This window comes from Diabrotica virgifera, chromosome 6 (assembly GCF_917563875.1).
Source record: "Diabrotica virgifera virgifera chromosome 6, PGI_DIABVI_V3a".
Classification (NCBI taxonomy): domain Eukaryota; kingdom Metazoa; phylum Arthropoda; class Insecta; order Coleoptera; family Chrysomelidae; genus Diabrotica; species Diabrotica virgifera.
Genome location: NC_065448.1, coordinates 29245721 through 29265175, shown reverse-complemented (window position 1 = coordinate 29265175; position 19455 = coordinate 29245721). Strand labels below are relative to the sequence as shown.

General features: G+C 31.7%; 1 protein-coding gene across 1 annotated transcript in view; it reads right to left on the bottom strand.

Moving 5' to 3' along the window:
* The window catches only part of LOC114335751 (voltage-gated potassium channel subunit beta-2), a 176367-nt gene extending 158258 nt beyond the window's left edge, over positions 1-18109 (bottom strand). The window contains exon 1 of the mRNA XM_050653927.1: positions 17791-18109. Coding sequence (XP_050509884.1) covers positions 17791-17888 — 98 coding nt within the window. The 5' untranslated portion in view covers positions 17889-18109. The remainder of the gene's footprint in view (positions 1-17790) is intronic.
* Between the last annotated feature and the right edge of the window lie 1346 nt (positions 18110-19455).

The following is a 19455-nucleotide window of genomic DNA, read 5'->3' as shown; positions in this document are numbered from 1 at the left end:
TTTATAGTTTTCGAAATATGATTTTTCAAAGTTCGCCACTCACAGCAATTTTGGGCAATTTTCCTTGTTATTTCGCAAATATTGTTCTGTTTGTTGTTCTGTTTTGTTTTTTATTTTTCTACGTAACTTTAGGTATATGCGATGGTACACGTAATAGGAATAGAAATCAATTGCCTTTATAATGGCCTACTGTATAACGTTGTACGACTTTTTTTTAAAGAGATTATGGTTTTTCAAAGTTTTATACTTTTAACGATTTTTTATATAATATAAAAATAAAATAATATTATTATATAATATATTATGTATTATATTATATCATATATAGTATATATAATATAGTATTATATTATATATTATATAATATTATATTATATATCTCTCTCTCGTTCCATCCCTCCTTGTGGAGTATTGGGCGCTTATGCGTTTCTTGGCCAAAAGTGTAAGATTGCTGTCTGGCCGGGACAGCGCATCTTCTTTTGTTTTTATTCTCTGGATAAATTGTGAACTAATTCCCTCCACTCTCTTCTATCTTTTGCTCTCTTTTTGACTTCGCCCCATCTTAGTCCAATTTTTTCGTGTTCTCTCGTTGTTGTTCTTTTCCAGCTGTTGTCTGGTCTGCCCCTCTTTCTTTTCCCCTCTGGTTGGTATTCAAGTGCTTGTCTTGCTATGCTGCTTTGGTCTTTCCTTAAAGTGTGGCCGATCCATTTCCATTTTTTTTCCTTGACTGTAGTAGATACGTTAGTTTGCTTTGTCCTTTCCCATAGTTCTGTATTAGTTATTTTATTTGGCCAGTATATTTTCAGGATTTTTCTTAGAGATTTGTTTACAAATGTTTGTAGTTTTTTAGTTGTAGTTTCGTCCTGTTTCCATGTTTCTGCTCCATAGAGTAGTATACTTTTAATGCAACTGTTAAAGATTTTAATTTTTGTTGTTTCCGATATTTCGTTTGTTTGCCAAATTTTATTTAAAGCGTTGAATGCGTGTTGCGCCTTTGTTATTCTCGTCTGTATATCCTTTTTACACCCTCCGCTCCTTTCCATGACAGATCCCAGATATGTGAACTTGTCTACCTCTTCTACTTCTTTAGCGTTTATCATTATTTTATTATTTGGATGGTTATTATTTTTTAGAAGTTTAGTTTTTTCTGTGTTTATTCGAAGTCCGATCGTGTCGGAGTACTGTGCCAATTTGTCAATTTTTGCTTGCATATGATTTCGGTGTTCAGTTATAAGGCAGATGTCATCTGCAAATTCGAGATCTTCTAACTGTTTGAAAAGGTTCCACCTGATGCCTGTTCGATCGTCGATTACTTTCCTCATTACCCAATCTATCATAATAATAAATAGGGTAGGGGATAGTACACAACCCTGTTTGACTCCACTTTCTATGGATATTTCTTCTGTTACTTCACCTGAATGTTCTAGTTTGGCTTTGTATCCTTCGTAGAAGAGTTTAATAAAGTTTATGATTTTTTGTGGTATCCCATATAATCTAAGGATTTTCCACATCTGTGCCCTATTTACACGGTCAAAGGCCTTTTCGAAGTCGATAAAACTCACATCTATATCTTTATTCCATTCATTTGTTTGTTCCAAGATAATTCTAAGGGTGCAAATGTGATCAATAGTGGAATGGTTGGAACGGAAGCCTGCTTGGTTGTTTCTCAGTTTTTTATCTAGTTCCGGCTTCAATCTTTCCAAAATGATTTTGGTCAGCACTTTGGATGTGGCACTTAGTAGTGTTATTGCACGCCAATTGTTGCATTTGCTCAGGTCTCCTTTTTTTGGGTATTTTTATAATCAATCCCTCTTTCCACTCCTTTGGCAATTCTTCGTCCGTCCATATTTTATTCAAAAGTGTATGTAGCATCTCTACTGACTGCTCGGTGTCTGCTTTTATTATGTCAATGGGTATATTGTCGATTCCTGCGGCTTTGCCATTTTTTAGTAGTTTTAGGGTGTTTCCAATTTCTTCCATTGTAATTTCTCCAATATTCACTTCTAGCTCTGGTGATTCTACTTCATCTTCTATGATTTGAGTTATTTCATGCTTAGCATATATCTCTTCGAAGTATTCCTTCCATCTTTGTATTATTTCTTTCTCATTTTTTATCCTATTTCCTTGTTTATCCTTTACTTCTCGTATATTTCGTTGTGCTTTTCCTGTTAAGTTTCGTATGATTGTATATTGTGTTCGTAAGTCGTTTTCTTTCGCTGCTTCTTCTGATATATTTAGCATCTCATTTATATAGTTTCTTTTATCTTTTCTGGCTTGTTTTTTTACTTCTGCGTTTTTTGCCTTGTATTTCCTTTCAAGTGCCCTCTCTTCTTTCGATCCTTCCTTTTGTAGAATTTCTTCTTTAATCTTTTTTCTTTCTTCTATCAGTAGTAGAGTGTCTTTGGTAATCCATTTTTTATTTTGTCTTCTTTTTAATCCGATTGTTTCTTTTGCTGTATTCGTCATCACTTCTTTAAAATATTTCCATGTTTCTTCGACTGACTCTCCAGTTTGTTGTGATACTGTTCGGTTAATTGCCAGTTTCTCACTGAATTTATTTCTTATACATTCTTGTTTTAGGGCATCAACGTTATACTTGTTCCTTCTGCTGATTTTTTGGTTTTTATCTCTGGCTAATTTCATTTTTAGTCTCGCTTTGATTAGCATGTGGTCTGATCCCACATCAGCACCTCTTAAGCTCCTGACATCTTGCAGCCAGCTTCTCCATTTATATTCAATTATTATGTGGTCTATTTGATTCTTGTATCTCCCTCCCGGTGATTTCCATGTTTCCTTATGTATCCGCTTATGTTTAAAGATGCTTCCGCCTATTAAAAGTTCATTTTGCTCACAAAATTCGATTAATCGATTTCCATTGTCGTTTCTCTCTCCGATTCCCTCCTTTCCCATCACATGTTCATGTCCTTTATTATCATTTCCTATTTTTGCATTAAAGTCTCCGATTACTATTTTTATATCTCTTCTATATTTATTATTGATCTTATTAAACGTTGTTTGTAGTTGCTCGTAAAATTCTTCCTTCTCATTTTCGTCGTTTTTATTTGTGGGAGCATATACATTTATTACTATTATGTTATAATATCTTGCCTTCAGTCTCGCCCAAATAATCCTTTCTGACACTGGTTCCCACTCTACTAGAGCCTTTCTCCCCTTTTGGGTTAGCAGTATTGCCACTCCCTTTTCGTGTTTGTCATTTACATCCGTATTCCCAGAATATATCATTAGCTGTTGGTCACCTACTCGGGTTGATCCACTACCATTCCATCTTGTTTCGCTTAGTCCGACAATGTCTAATTTGTACTTATCAATCTCTTGGCTTACCTGCTCCAATTTGCCGGTTTCGTGTAGGGTTCTTACATTCCATGCACCTATAAATATGTTCTCTCTTATGTCTATTTCATGTTTATCTTTCGTTTTTGCTCTATTTCTATTTTCGTCCTTGCTCAATTCCTTTTTCTGTGCCTTGTCTGTCGTGATTTGTGCTTTTGTTTGTGTATTTTCGTCTTCTGTTAGTTTTTTGGATTTCCCTGGTCTTCTTCTAGCTGGTTGCTGTATTGATTCCATTTGTGTGTTTTTCCATCTATTATTAATTTATTATATTTTATTGTAACACTTTTACCCTTATTGATTTCTTCATTTGCGACTTGTCTTATTTTTTTCTGTGTTTGTAGTTCTTCTTTTGTTATGTCATTATTTATATATACTTTATTGCCTTTTATGTGTTTTAGTTTAGCTTTATTTTGCATGATCTTTTCTTTTTCAAACTTGTTCTGTAGTTTGACCAAACATGTTTTTTCTCCCAGTTTGATAACTTCTTCGATTTGAACATTGATATTCATTTCTTTTTCCATGAAGTTTCCTACAGTTTGTTTCAGTGCATTTCTATCGATTGTATCTATTGGCAAGCCTTGTATTACAACATTATTTACTTTCCTTTCCTTTTCTAGTCTTTGTACACGTATTTTCATATCGTTTAGTTCTTTTTTCATTTCTTCCTTCTCCTTGTGTTTAGTTTGGTTTTCTTGTTTAACTTTCTCCAATTCTGTTTTCAGGTCGTTTAATTCCTCCCAGTACTTATATAGTATATATATAATATAGTATTATATTATATATTATATAATCAAAATATATCAAAAAAAATACTATTTTTTATATTTTTTACGATTATTTTTGAAATTTCTCATTATAACTTTTTTCTTCTACATTTAGGTTAATATTAAATTATATAATAAAAAAACTTATTTTGGTTACTTTAAAATGGTGTATTACAAAAAATTCTAGGATTATTTTTGAATAAGATAACATTTTTCAAAATGTAATAAGTACTTGCAACGATTTTTGATTTTAGGATTATTTTTTAAATTTCTCATTATAACTTTTTTTTTCTTGTACATGAATATACTATATAGTATGTATATTGCTCTATATTTATCAGTAAACATGTATCATCTATATTTAAATAATGGAAACCGAGTGATTCTTTGATATTTTTTTACCTGTATTATTTAAAATTATTTCTTTTACACAAATTACATAAACATTAGTCTTAGAAAACATCACTTTAGTTAAAATTATTTAAACGTTGACATTTAAAAAAATTTCAAAATCAAAGTCCATCTCTTCGTTAGCATTAGCTTCAATATCTTCCTCTGACACCTCAGTTATCTTAGAGTTCCCACAATTAGTACCCATGCACATGCTCCCTTTGCAGAATATTGAACAACTAATTCCTATCTTCCTACAGCCGCAGTTTTTTGTACATCCTTTGGTACATTTACATGCTATTTTTTTAAGCAAAGCTTGTGGTGCAGGAGCTTTGACAGTAAATATTGGAATTACTCCATATTTTGAAGTTTGCCCGGCCGAGTCAAGTGGATCCAAAGTATTACCTATAAAAAATAAGATTCAATCATAACACACAATCACATAAAAAATTTATGAGAAATTTAAAAAATAATCCTAAAATCAAAAATCGTTGCAAGTACTTATTACATTTTGAAAAAGCATATCTTATTCAAAAATAATGCTAGAATTTTTTAAAATACACCGTTTTAAAGTAAACAGAATATGCCTCCTTTTTTATTATACAGGGTGTCCCGTAAAGAATGGTCATAAATTATACCACACATTCTGGGGTCAAAAATAGTTCGGTTGAACCTAACTTACCTTGGTACAAATGTGCTCATAAAAAAAGTTACAGCTCTTTGAAGTTAGGTAGAAAGTGAAAATCGATTTTTTCAATATATCGAAAACTCTCAGAGATTTTAAATTGAAAACGGACATGTATCATTCTTATGGCAGGACCACCTTAAAACAAAATTATAGTGAAATTTGTCCACCCCATAAAAAATTTATGGGGATTTTGTTCCCTTAAACCCCCCAAACTTTTGTGTACATTCCAATTAGTTCATTATTGTGGTACCATTAGTTGAACACAACGTTTTTAAAACTTTTTTGCCTCTTAGTATTTTTTCGATAAGCCAGTTTTTATCGAGATGCGGCTTCTTTTTTACTATATTTACATAAAAAATTTATGGGGGTTTTGTTCCTTTAAACCCCCCAAATGTTTGTGTACGTTCCAATTAAACTATTATTGTGGTACCATTAGGTACACAAAGTGTTTTTAAAACTTTTTTGCCTCTTAGTCTTTTTTTGATAAGTCAACTTTTATCGAGATGTGGCTTCTTTTTCAAAACATACCAAAAAATTTAAGTTATAAATAAATTTTCAGATTATTAACAGGTGTCTATAATCATACTTAACCATATACAAATATGTGGTGGATTCGACAAATATTCAAAATATCTCGATAAACACTGGCTTATCAAAAAAGTACTAAGAGGCAAAAAAGTTTTAAAAATATTGTGTTTAACTAATGGTGCCACAATATTAATTTAATTGGAACGTACATAAAAGTTTGGGGGGTTTAAGGGAACAAAACCCCCATAAAATTTTTATGCGCTGCACAAATTTCACTATAATTTTTTTTAAGATGTTGCTGCGATAAAAATTCCTCATGTCCATTATCAATAAAAAACCTCTAGGAGTTTTCGATATATGAAAAAAAATCGATTTTCATTTTGTAACTTCAAAGGGCTGTAACTCTTTTTGTGTGCACTATTGTATATAGGTAAGTGAGGTTCAATCAACTTATTTTTTACCCCAGAATCAGTGGTATAATTTATGACCAATCTTTTCGGGACACCCTGTATAATATATACCTAAATGTAAAAGAAAAAAAGTTATAATGGGAAATTTAAAAAATAATCTTAAAAAATATAAACACTCGTTAAAAGTATAAAATCTCGAAAAAGATAAGCTCTTTAAAAGAAGCCGTACAACATTATACAGTAGAACATTTTAAAGGTAATTGATTCTATTCCTCTTAAATGTACCATTACATAAGCCTAAAGCTGCGTAGAAAAAAGTTACAGAACAATATTTGCGAAATAACAAGGAAAATTGCCCAAAATTGCTGTGAGTGGCGAAATTTGAAAAATCATATTTCGAAAATTTTAAATCCTAATGACCTCTACCAAACATCATTTTAAAGAGAAAATATGTAAGTTTTTTTTCTGTGAAGCAATGTCTATACCTATATCCCCGTGGACAAAAGTTATGGGACAAAAAACAAAATTTCTTTCTTTTGGGTTTCTTTGTGCTTTTTCTTTTGAATATATTTTTGTAAAAAAAAGTATCTTTGATTTTAAAAAGTTATATTTAGATAGGAAATTTAACCAGAAACAATTTTTATGTAGACGTGTTTGTACCAAAAGTGCATAGAACTCACCCTAATGTAACCTGTGCCCAGGGACTAATTCACCCATTTCTCAAAAACGCACTCCTTTAAATGGTAGCACTCCGCGGTTTTTTCATATATAGAGATTCATTGACCATATGAAATAATAAAACCCCGTTAACGTTGTAGTTCCTTTCTATAGTACATAATCAATAGCCGTTCGTCATTCATTTTCATAGTACGATTCAAACATCTCAAACATATAATAGTGTAGGAAACAGAGGTTGAACCTCACAAAATGGACACAAGTCCGGTTTTATTTTTTTTCTGATATATCAAGGGATGCTTATTATAAGACTAACTTTTTCTTACAAAAAAGCGCAACGGAACCCCCCTTTTCACCTCTTTAAAGGGGGTAATTTGTGGTTTTTGCGAAACGTAGCCCTTCCTGTACGTTTTGTAAAAAATATACTTAATAGTAAAATGAAGAGGACTATAATTTCTACTATTTATTTCCCAACGGCATATGTCTATCACCCACCGTTTAGCGGGGGTGGGACCCCAAAGTTGACAAGTTTTTAAAAGATATGTTTAAAAAAAATTATTTTCCCTAACTGTAATGAAAATTAAGAAGAAACACTGGGGAGATTTATAACAAATAAATGGCTGATTTTTTGGTATAGGTTTCATTTAAGGACAGTTGTCCATTTTTTAATTACAGGGTGTTACATTTTAAAAAACTCTTTTTATACCATCTGAACCGCCTATGCTAGAGTAAAAAAACTTTCAGCTATTATCCATGTACTGGTGTTATTTACAAATTTCTATAATGCACCCCCATTTTTTTCCGGAACCAATAAACACCCAATACAACCCAAAAAAAAAGAGAATTAATAAAGAAAGTGATTTTCTTGGAATCCTTGACACACCATGCCCTTTATTAAAATGTTTCATATATTATTTTGTGCACGTTCTTATTACCCATGCATGGACATCAAAACCGATTTCTTAATGCAACTCCTGTAGCAAAAAAAAAATAAATAAAGGGAGGGTTGAAATTTTTTTTTTCTTTTTGACCCATATGGACATATGCTCCATCAATAGGGTTTTTCATAAATATATATGATTATTGCAACATCCCTGCGGAAACTACCCTTATCCTTGAAAATAAACTGCATAAACTACCCCTATCTCTTGGAGAGCATGTTTTGACGATTTTCTCATTATCTATGATGTATTTTTTTAAAACAAAACTTATACAGAATTAACGATCACTATTTTCTCTACAAATAAGGTCCTATGCATTTTTTTCGTATAAGCAACCATTACGACACAGTGGCGCCGTAAACCTCAGAAATGCTTTGGCGGGCTCCAGTTTTTGTGTTTTTTTTCGTTACCTATTCATTTTATGGATAACGTACTTATGGAAACTAAAAGAACACACTGTCTGCTACACATTATGGCCCATGCATATTTTATTTTCTTTGCACCCTAAAGCTACAGTGGTGGCCCAAAATCAATTTTTGATTATTTTCTTTATTAATTCTCCTTTTTCTTAGGGTAGTTCCGGGAAAAATATGGGGGTGCATCATATAAATTTATAAATAACACTAGTATATGGATAATCGCTGAAAGTTTTTTTACTCTAACATAGGCGTTTCAGATGGTATAAAAAGAGCTTTTTTAAAATGTAACACCCTGTAATTAAAAAAATTGCAATTTCCCTTAAATGAAACCTATATTAAAAAATCAGCCACTTATTTGTGATTAATTGCCGCAGGGTTTCTTCTTAATTTTCATTACAGTTAGGGAAAAATAATTTTTTTTAAAAACATCTTTTTTAAAAATTTGTCAACTTTGGGGCGCCATCCCCGCTGAACGGTGGGTGATAGACATATCATGTCGGTAAATAAATAGTAGGACATATATTACTCTTCATTTTACTATGAAGTAAATTTTTTGCCAAACGTACAGGAAGGGCTACGTTTCTCAAAAACCACAGATTACCCCCTTTAAACGGATTAAAAGGGGGGCTCTGGGGCGAAACTTTTTAAGAAAAATTAGTCTCATCATAAGCACCTCCTGATATAATAGAAAAAAACCGGACTTGTGTCCATTTTGCGAGGTTAAACCTCTGTTTCCTACACTATAAAAAATTATTTAACCTGATCATATGTTAGGACATTTTTTTACCACTACTAAGTACATTGAAATAGGAATGGGATATAAATAGGAATAAATTCTATAAATATTTCTAAAATTGCTCAAATACACAACGTAATTAACAATCTGAGCAACATATTTTTGATCTCCATGCATTTTCAAAATAAAAAAAAATACAAAAAATCAATGGCAAACTGACTGAACTTTCTACTATACTAAATATATTATAATGTATAGTTATATAAGTGCATTAAAACTTCAAGTTCATGTTTGTGATGCATGCATAGCCCTGAAACCTATGTACAAAAGGGATTATAGTCTGAGAACTTAAAACGGATTATTACATAGTGAAACTAATAATTCCAAACATAATAAGACTTCAGACGTGTATCGAAATATGACTAAATTTCAATGGTTGATTTTCATGAAACAAAAAAAGTAAATAACTGCATATGCATCCTGAAAACAATATTTACACTAAGAAATGCAAAGGATATCTTCCCATTGAAAAATACTGGAGATTACTGTATAGTCCAGGGCGCATCTGTTTTGAGATGGACGTTAAAAGGTGACTTATATTTTTTTGCAGAAATTAATTGCTTGGAAATAATTCATATAATAATAATTGAGTTATCCTCCCAGTCAAAAAGGTCCGGAACGTTGTTTAAATAATCAAAATGTCAAAAAATAAAGGAAAAATTCGATTTTTTTCTTCGTTTTTTGATTCTAACTTTAAAAGTATTAACTTTCGAGAAAAGTTGCACTAACATTAAAGTTGCGTAATTAAATTTCCTACAATATACGATTAGTTAAAAATTTTAAAAACTGTTACCCTTATTGCAGAATAGCAATAATTGCGAAAAAACCATAAAAAAAAACAAGTATTCGCATTTTACGTTTTTCAACCATCTATGCTACACTTCGGACCTTCATGTTTTACACAAAAAAACTTTATGATATAATAAACCAATACTGTAAATTTCATTAAGATCGGTTCAATAGATTTTGCAAAATAAAATTTGCAATCCAGCTTTCGCAAAAAAAATTCATTTTTTCAAAATGTTGCAGGACTGAAAATAAAGCAGATAGCAATTAGAATTTTTCACATATAGAAGAATACCGTACCTTTCACTTGCAATTTGCAAAATTAAAATCGGTTAATTACCGCGGCGGCGGCGTCAGGAATTTTTTTAAATAAACATTAATTTTTGGTGCTACGCGCAGGACAGCGGTGTTCGATTCACACAAGCTGATTTCCATCAAAATTTCTTCCCATCTTTATCTAATATATTATTTTCTTCCTCTATATTTTGTTGTATTTTAATATTTTAATTCCACAAAAATCAAACTAATTTGATTATTGTTTGTGAAATATTGTTTAAACAATTGCATATGTTTAAAAATAATAAACTTTTATTATCTAAGTTAAAATATATGAACAAAGAAAGTTTTTGCTAAAAAACAGTTATTTCAAAGGACAGAGTATGTGTTTTTATTTTGCAATAAACAAATTTATTTATGTATATCGAAATGTAATAAAAATTAAAATTTATCAATCATTATCAAATGTCATTGGAATGCCCAATCAGAGCAAACCTATCCGCTGTCCTGCGCGTAGCACCAAAAATTATTGTTTATTTAAAAAAATTCTTGACGTCGTGATAGTTAACCAATTTTAATTTTGCAAATTGCAAATGAAATGTATAGTATTCTTCTACATGTAAAAAAATAGTCAACCTACTGTCTGCCTTATTTTCAGTCCTGCAACCTTTTGAAAGATTTTTTTTTTCGCGAAAGCTGGATTTCAAAATTTATTTTGCAAAATCTATTAAACCGATCTTAATGAAATTCACAGTATTGTTTTATTATATCAAAAATTTTTTCTTGGTGAAATATGAAAGTCCTAAGTGTAGTAAAAAAAAAATCGAATTTTTTCTTCATTTTTTGACATTTTGATTATTTAGACAATGTTCCTGACCTATTTGATTGGGAGGATAACTCAAATATTATTATATGAGTTATTTTTAAGCAATTTCTGCAAAAAATATGAGTCACCTCTCAACATCAAAATGTACTAATATTTTTACAGATGCGCCTTGGTCTATGTATACCATTTACAAAATCCTCGAGTGTCCTGAAATATTTCAAGGTGACCGGTCAATCGATGGTGATAATAATTAGCTGATCAATTGCAAATGTTGTACCAAAGAGTACCACAAGAGATCAGGTACCTACAAAATAATTAAAATATACAAAGTGACAGAAATCTAAACACCAATTATAAATCCAACATTGGAATGTTAAAGGGCATATTTGTCCGTCATTAAAATTTGTTTTTTCAACACTAACTTTTTTAGTAAGATCCAACGAATTTACATTTTCTAGACTATTACTTCAAAACGGCATTCCTCAAGGATCTACTCTCGAACTACTTTACTAAAGTCAAAAACTCTTTCTAATTGCAATAAATAGTATTGTTAGCAAAAGAAAATATTATCCTTATTTTCAACTGTCATTAAACCGAGATTTTATCCTGAAACACACAGAAGATATAAATTTCTTAGAACTTTACGCCAAGTAACCAATCTGCAACGATCTTGCCAATCCAGAATGAACCTACTAAAAATCCTGTTAAATACCTCTTGCAACAAACTTAATTTATATAGATAGATCATTAATAGTATCCATCCATCCAATGGGACTACAGCCCAAATCGAGCCTTGGCCTCCTTCAATAAGCTTCTCCAATCATTTCGATTTACCGCTGTTCTTTTCCATGAACGCGTTCCCAGGAAGTTCCTGGCATCCTCATCGACTTCGTCTTCCCATCTCTTTTTAGGTCTTCCAACCGGTCTTCTTCCCTGCATTCTTGCATTCAGCAATTTTCTGGGGATTCTATTCTCATGCATGCGGACCACGTGCCCTGCCCACCGTAATCTCTGTAGTTTAGTGTGTTGTGCTAGAGTTGGTTCGCTATATTGCTCGTAGTTTCTCTATTATACCTAATTCGCCAGTTGTTATTTTCCCTTATTGGGCCCAGTATCCTACGTAATACTTTTCTTTCAAACACATCTAATGCATTGGCAGATTTCTGTGTCACCACCCATGTTTCGCAGCCATAACTTACTATGGGCCTGATTATTGTTTTATATACCCGGAGTTTTGTTTTCCGGTGTACGTCTCGCGATTTGAATATGTGGCCCATCGCGAAATATGCTTTATTTGCCAGCACAAGCCTTCTATTTATTTCCGGTTCTTCTTCACTGCTTGCAACCAGATCCATTCCTAGGTACGTGATTCTATTCACATGTTCTATATCGTCAATAAAGTGTTGTTGCGCCGATATATTTGATCTGGTTTGTATGAGTAGTTTTGTTTTATTTGTGTTTATTGCTAGCCCTACTGCTTCTGCACTCTGTTTCAACTCAACGTAGGTTTCTTCCGCTGCATTCATTGTTCTGCTCATTATGTTTATATCATCCGCGTATGCTGCTAATTGGGTAGATTTGTTTGTAAGTATGTTATTTCCGCTTACCGTCAACCGTCTAATTACATATTCAAGAACAAGATTAAAAAGCGTTGGAGCCAGTCCGTCGCCTTGTTTCAGTCCTTGCGTTATCGTAAACGCATCAGTGATCTGTCCTTGAATACATACTTGTGCTTCTGTTTCTGTCATTGTCATTTGCACTAGTCGTATTAATTTTGATGGTATGCCAAATTATTCCAATATATTAGGTAGAATTGTTCTATCTATTGAATCATAGGCTTGTTTAAAATCTACAAAGAGATTGTAAACGTCCATGTCATATTCCCATGCTTTGGCTAGTATTTGTTTAACTGTAAATAGTTGGTCAATGGTAGATCTATTTTGCCTAAACCCTGCTTGATATTCCCCGATGATTTTTTCCGTGAGAGGTTGAAGTCTTCGATTAAGGATGTTTGTGAATATTTTGTATCCCGAACAAAGTAAAGAGATGCCTCTATAATTCTGACACAACAGTTTGTCTCCTTTTTTATGAATAGGGCAGATTGTTGTCCACATACTTTTCTTCCATTGTTGGGGGATTTTTTCTTCTATCCATATCTCTCGTATTAGCTGATACATCTGTTGTGTCAAATTCCTTCCTCCTTGCTTGAGTAGTTCTGCCGGTATTTTATCTATTCCCGGTGCTTTATGGCTTTTTTGTATGTGGATTGCCGTTTGGACCTCCTCTAGCGTTGGGAGTCTAGTTAATTCATTTTCTTCTCCATCTTCCCCCAGCTCTTGTTGTTGTACCTCCTGCCGTGCCTGCTGCTGTCTCTGTTGTTGTAATGGTGGTTGTGCCCCTTTCTTTAATACTTCCTTAAAATATGTCATCCAGGTTATCTTAATTTCGTCCATATCGCTAATGATTTCACCCTTCTTATTTTTGCAGAGGCTAGTCTTCGGTTTGTATCCATGTCTTAATCATTAATAGTATAGTATGGTATAACTAGACCCAAACCCAGATATCCAAAGTGAAAGTTATCCTCCAACACCAAATTGTTATATATGGTCCAGATAATGTTCAGAAAAAAGTCACACCATTTTGAGCGTCGGGTTTGGGGGGAGAGGGGGGAGAAATCGGCAAATTTGTAGTTATTTACGTTTTTCGTCAATATTTCTAAAACTATGCGGTTAAGCATGAACAACCTTTTATACAAAAATGTTCTACATTAAATTTGAAATAAAAAAAGCCCTATACATAATCCTTCTAAAATGAACGGTTCCAAAGTTACGGTGGTAGTATTATACTATAATATAATTAAACATCCAAAGTAAAAGTTTTTCTTCAACACCAAATTGTTCTATATGGTCCACATATTGTTCAGTTACACCATTTTGAGCATCCCGTTTGGGGGTGGGGGGGGAGATGATGGAGAAGTCGGTAAATTAGTAGTTTTTTTATGTTTTTCGTCAATATTTCTAAAACTATGCTGTAGCGTAAACAATGTTCTATACAAAAATGTTCTACATAAAATTTAAAACAAAAATGGTCCTATACATAATTGTTATAAAATCAACGGATCCAGAGTTACGGAGGGTGAAAAGTGGAGGTTTTCGATACTTTTTATATTTTTTGGGCAATTTATAATATTATTACTGACGAAAGAAATTTTCTTTAACAGGATTGTGTTTTGCAAATACAATTTGCTATTTCAGTGGCCGATGGTATGTTAGTGATAAGCCCTTGAAGAAACGTCAACCTCACCACCCAAAATCATCATCAATTGCCCAAAAAATTATAAAAAGTATCGAAAACCTCCACTTTTCACCCTCTGTAACTCTGGAACCGTTGATTTTATAACAATTATGTATAGGACCTTTTTTGTTTTAAATTTTATGTCGAACTTTTTTGTATATAACATTGTTTTTCTTCAAACGTCAAATAATGATGACATTACTTATCTAACTTGATCCTGTCAAAGTTTGATGTCTCCGCCGGCAGCAGTTTTTTTTCCCATTTCTTTACGGCGGAGGGAAAAATGTTGTCATGGCAACAATATGAAACATGTCACAAAGCAACAATACAAATGTCATTAACAACAATTAAACATCATTTTTATTTATAGTAATATTAAAAGTACAATTAGTTAATGAGGCATTTTCAAAACTGTAACCAGGGAGACGCAAATCCCACCGACGACTTAATTATTTTAATTTCTAACATCTAGACGACTTTGATAGTTGTCACAGTTAATTTCGAGTAAAAATAGCGTATGAATTGTACTATTCATGGTTGAAAATTGCTACGTTTGAAGAAAAAATAGTATACTTTATTCGGCAAAGAAGCGACTTTTCTTGACTTGCCCTCTATTATGCGCCTCACTTCGTTCGGCGCGTAATATCGGGCGCGTCAAGAAAAGTCATGCTTCTCCGCCTCATAAAGTAATATACTATTACGCTACAGCATAGTTTTAGAAATATTGACGAAAAACATAAAAAAACTACTAATTTACCGACTTCTTCCCTATCTCCCTCGCAAACCGGACGCTCAAAATGGTGTAACTTTTTACTGAACAATAAGTGGACCATATAGAAAAATTTGGTGTTGGAGGAAAGGTTACCGATTTCTCCCCCCTCTTCCTCCCAAACCCGATGCTCAAAATGGTGTGACTTTTTTCTGAACATTATGTGGACCATATAGAACAATTTGGTGTTGGAAAATGTGTCTAATAAAAACAAAATTTAGAATCTACAAAACAGTTATCAGTCCTACAGCTAGATGCATGCGAAACATGGGTGCGTAAAAAATCAGAAGTAGACCTTTTAAAAAGATGAGGGAGGAAAATACAACCAGCAATATACGGATGTGTAAAAATAGATGATCAATGGAGAAAAAGGAATAATAAAGACTTGAAAAACTGTATAACGAATAAAAATAACGACTGCAATCAAAGCACAGAGAATACGATATTTAGGACACATTCAAGAATGGGAAAGGAAAGAATGTAGAAAATGCTACTATCACGAAAGCCAATACAAAAAATAAGAAAAGGTAGGCGACGAAAGAGATGTAAGGACAGCGTATATCAAACAAAAAAATTATTTTAAGAATTGGACAGAAAAAGCTGTGGAAAGAAAACAATGGAAGGAAGTGGTTAAGAAATATGTGGAAAGACTATAAGAAAAAATATTAAACGTAATTTATATAAATAAGTGTACATGGTAACTGTAATGAAAATTAAACTTTTCAGCCCTAGGCCTTCCAGACCTGTTGAGCTTTATAAATAAATAAACTTTTTATAACACAAAATTTTTTAATAGTCCGTTCTTTAACGGTAAAATATTGCAAAACCTCTAAATTTTAAAGAACCGCTTGGATTGACATGAATTTTGGCATACACATAGCTAATAAGTCAAAGAGAAAAAGTGATATTGTGCCGATATGTGCTTTTGCCCTGGGGGTGGTTTTCACCCCCTCTTGGGGTTGAAAAAATATTCGTCCAAAAAAAGTCAGGAAATGGATAAACTGGCTAATTTTAAGTAACTTTTCTTCTATAGAGTTTTTTCACTAAGTCAATACTTTTCGAGTTATTTGACAGTGAATATGTTCATTTTTTCAACAAAATAACCACGCTTTTAGACGGTTTCTCGTAAATAACTCAAATAGTAAGTATTTTGTCGAAAAAACATTCTTAGCAAAAATATAGCCTGTAAAAAATTTAAAAAAATGGTGTATATGGCACGTCTCTACACCTAGTAAAAGCAGAGTTATAGCTAATGAAATATAGGTTCATATTCGTCAAATTCCAAGTGGAATACTTTAACGTGAAATAACCAAAAATTAAGCACATTTCGGGGAAAATTCATTAAAACTTATTTAAAGTGTTTAAAAAAAGCTTCATTTTTGTTTTATAAAAAAAATTTCTAACATCAAAATTAAACAAGTTACGCTCAAAATAAAATTAGTCCCTTTTGGTTTTGGTAAAAAAATCCAGAAAATCACCCCCTAATTAGTATCTTAAATGAACTTAATCGTTACGACTTCACAAGTTTCTTGACTCGTGTATATATTTTTTATATGATCTGTAAATTTCATCGGTTCAAAGTCCTGATTATTGAAAGGGCTGTAGTTAAAAGGGGTTGAACGAGTCACTGATCACGAATGAATGCAAATTTAGAAACACCAAATCTTAATCAATTTTTGTCTAAGAGAAAAACAAAAAAATATATGATATTCAGAAAAGCAAATCTGACTTTTTTTGTTTTTAGGGATTTTTGGTATCTCTAACAATTTTTAAGTTATTTTTGGAAAAAAGCATATTTTTCAAAATTTAAATTTTTAAAAATTTTACATTGAAACCAAATTTTTTCAAAAATAAGCACTTTGACTCGATTAAACTTACAGATCATATAAACACAACATAAGTAAAATAATTTGTGGACCGGTAACGATTAATTTCATTTAAGTTGCTAATTAGGGGGTGGTCTTCCCGAATTTTTTTTTGCAAAAACAAAAGGAACCAACTTTATTTTGAGCGTAACTTGCTTAAATTTAATGCTAGAAACTTTTTGTAAAAACAGAAATAAAGCTTCTTTTAAACAGTTTAAAAAAGTAATAATGGGTTTTCCCCAAAAAGTGCTTAATTTTTTGGATATTTCACGTCGAAATATTCCATTTGAAATTTGGTGCTATAACTCTGGTTCTACGAGATCCAGACACCTAACGCGTACACCATTTTTTTTTACTTTTCTATGTGCTATATTTTTGCTAAGAACGTTTTTTTCGACAAAATACTTACTTATTGAGTTATTTGCGAAAAACCGTCCAAAAATGTGGTCATTTTGTTGAAAAATGAACATATTCACTCGCAAATAACTCGAAAAGTGTTGACTTGGCGAAAAAGCTCTATAGAACAAAAGTTAGGTACTTAAAATTAGTCAGTTTACCCATTTCCGGGCTTATTTTGGACATATATTTTTTCACCCCCAAGAGGGGGTGAAAGTCACCCCCAGGCCAAAAGCACACATCGGCACAATATCACTTTTTTTCTTTGACATGTAAGCTATGCGTATGTTAAATTTCATGTCAAACCAAGCGGTTCTTTAAAATTTAGAGCAAAAACCGTGAAAGAATGGACTATAATTTAAGATTTTAATAATATAATCCACAGATTCTATATTTAAATTTATGTTTATAGGTTTGTCTTATTGTTAAAACAAAATATTATGTATAAAATATTTAAAATATTTAAAAATTGTCGTACAAATAATATTTTTATTGACTAAATTTCTACAAAGCACTACGGAAAATAAAAGCCAACAATTTTGCGATCTATAGAGAAAAATATAGAGAAACGTTTAACTCCCCATGCACTACTCTAAAAGGGAAAATGAATAGTTACCTGTAGATAGTCGGCAGTTGAGTGGAATCCTCACTAATGTTGTCATTATTATTGTTAGTATCGTTGTTGCTATAGTTACACAGCGCTACTTGCGACATTGCTATAATATTATTATTGTAGAAGAATTTGATTATATATTCGTTTAGGCTACTTGTTAATTACTTTCTACGATGAATTCATCAGTGAATTGATTTTTTTTTATAATAGTGGCGTATTGACGTTGTTATTATTATTTTAAACTAATTGTCCAGGCACTACTGGGTTGTTCCTTGTTTTTGAATGTATCATAAGGCGATTATAAGCAACTGGTGAATTATTTTAATAATTAATCTGAAATGATATCTTTAATGTATCAAGGTGCATAATAAATGTAAAAAAATAATGACGTGTTGTAGGCCAGTCGTCAGAGATCCACGTTGGATTTGGAACCCAGAATAGATGTAAAAGAGTTTGCCACCCCTACCCCCAAGCTTCCTCCTATAACTTCCCTCGTAAGGGGAAAATGAAAAACATCGATTACTCAAGAATCTGTACGCGCGCCGTAGAAAAAATATTTCAAACAAGAAATGTAGCTGAGATAATTTTGGATAAAAATGTTTATTAGCACTTTTTGTGTAGAACGAAAGGTTTTCTCAGAAACAACGCTTAGAGCGACCAGCGATTTTGAAAGTGTTACGCCGCGAAATAAATTAAAAAATAAAAAAATATAAAAAAATATTTTTAAGAAACGCTTTTCTTTAGTTACGAGTGACTAAAATTAAACATATTATAATAAAATCAACTAAAAAGCAAAAAATAAAAAAAAATTGAAAAAATCTAACACATTCGTCAAAGAAAAGCGTGGTTGATTTTATTATAATATGTTTAATTTTAGTCACACGTGACTAAAGAAAAGCGTTTCTTAAAAACGTTTTTTTCATATTTTTTTATTTTTTACTTTTTAGTATTACACTTTTCAAACATTAAAATATATCGTCATGTTTATTAAAATATGTATAAAACATATGATGTACAAACATGAAAAGTAGTCGGAAACGGCAAAAAATTTGAAACTTTATTGTTTATTTATGAAGCATAACGTAAACAATTAACGTAAAAGTGAAATTATGTATAGTTCATATCATTAGCTACAATCTGTAAAAGTTTCAATTTTCTTCATTGTAAAAAACAAGACAATTTAAGCATTTTCCGTTAAAATCGTTTTTTTATTTAAACAATTAATAAACAAAAAATTTTCTTATTGACTATTCGTGTATTGTTTCCGCCGCGAATGCATATGTCTGCAAATTTTTAGCCATTTGCATTGAAGAAAAGGCAGTCAAATTAACGTCCAAAGATTTGACCCAAACGACTGAACTAAAGAAAAGCGTTTAATTAATTAATACGACAAAACGAATTCTAATGTTAATTGTAGCACAAAACGTCTCTACCGGTGGTTTTTCTAAGACTACAATAAAAACACGAATTTTTTTAATTCGTGTTTTGGTTGAAGTTTTGTTTCGTATCGTATTGAAATTTGACACGAATAAACGCCGATTTATATATAAACAAATATATAAGCATTCAAAACTTGAAACTTTATTATTTATTTATGGAGCATAACGTAAACAATTAACGTAAAAAGTGAAATTATGTATAGTTCATATCATTAGCTACAATCCGTAA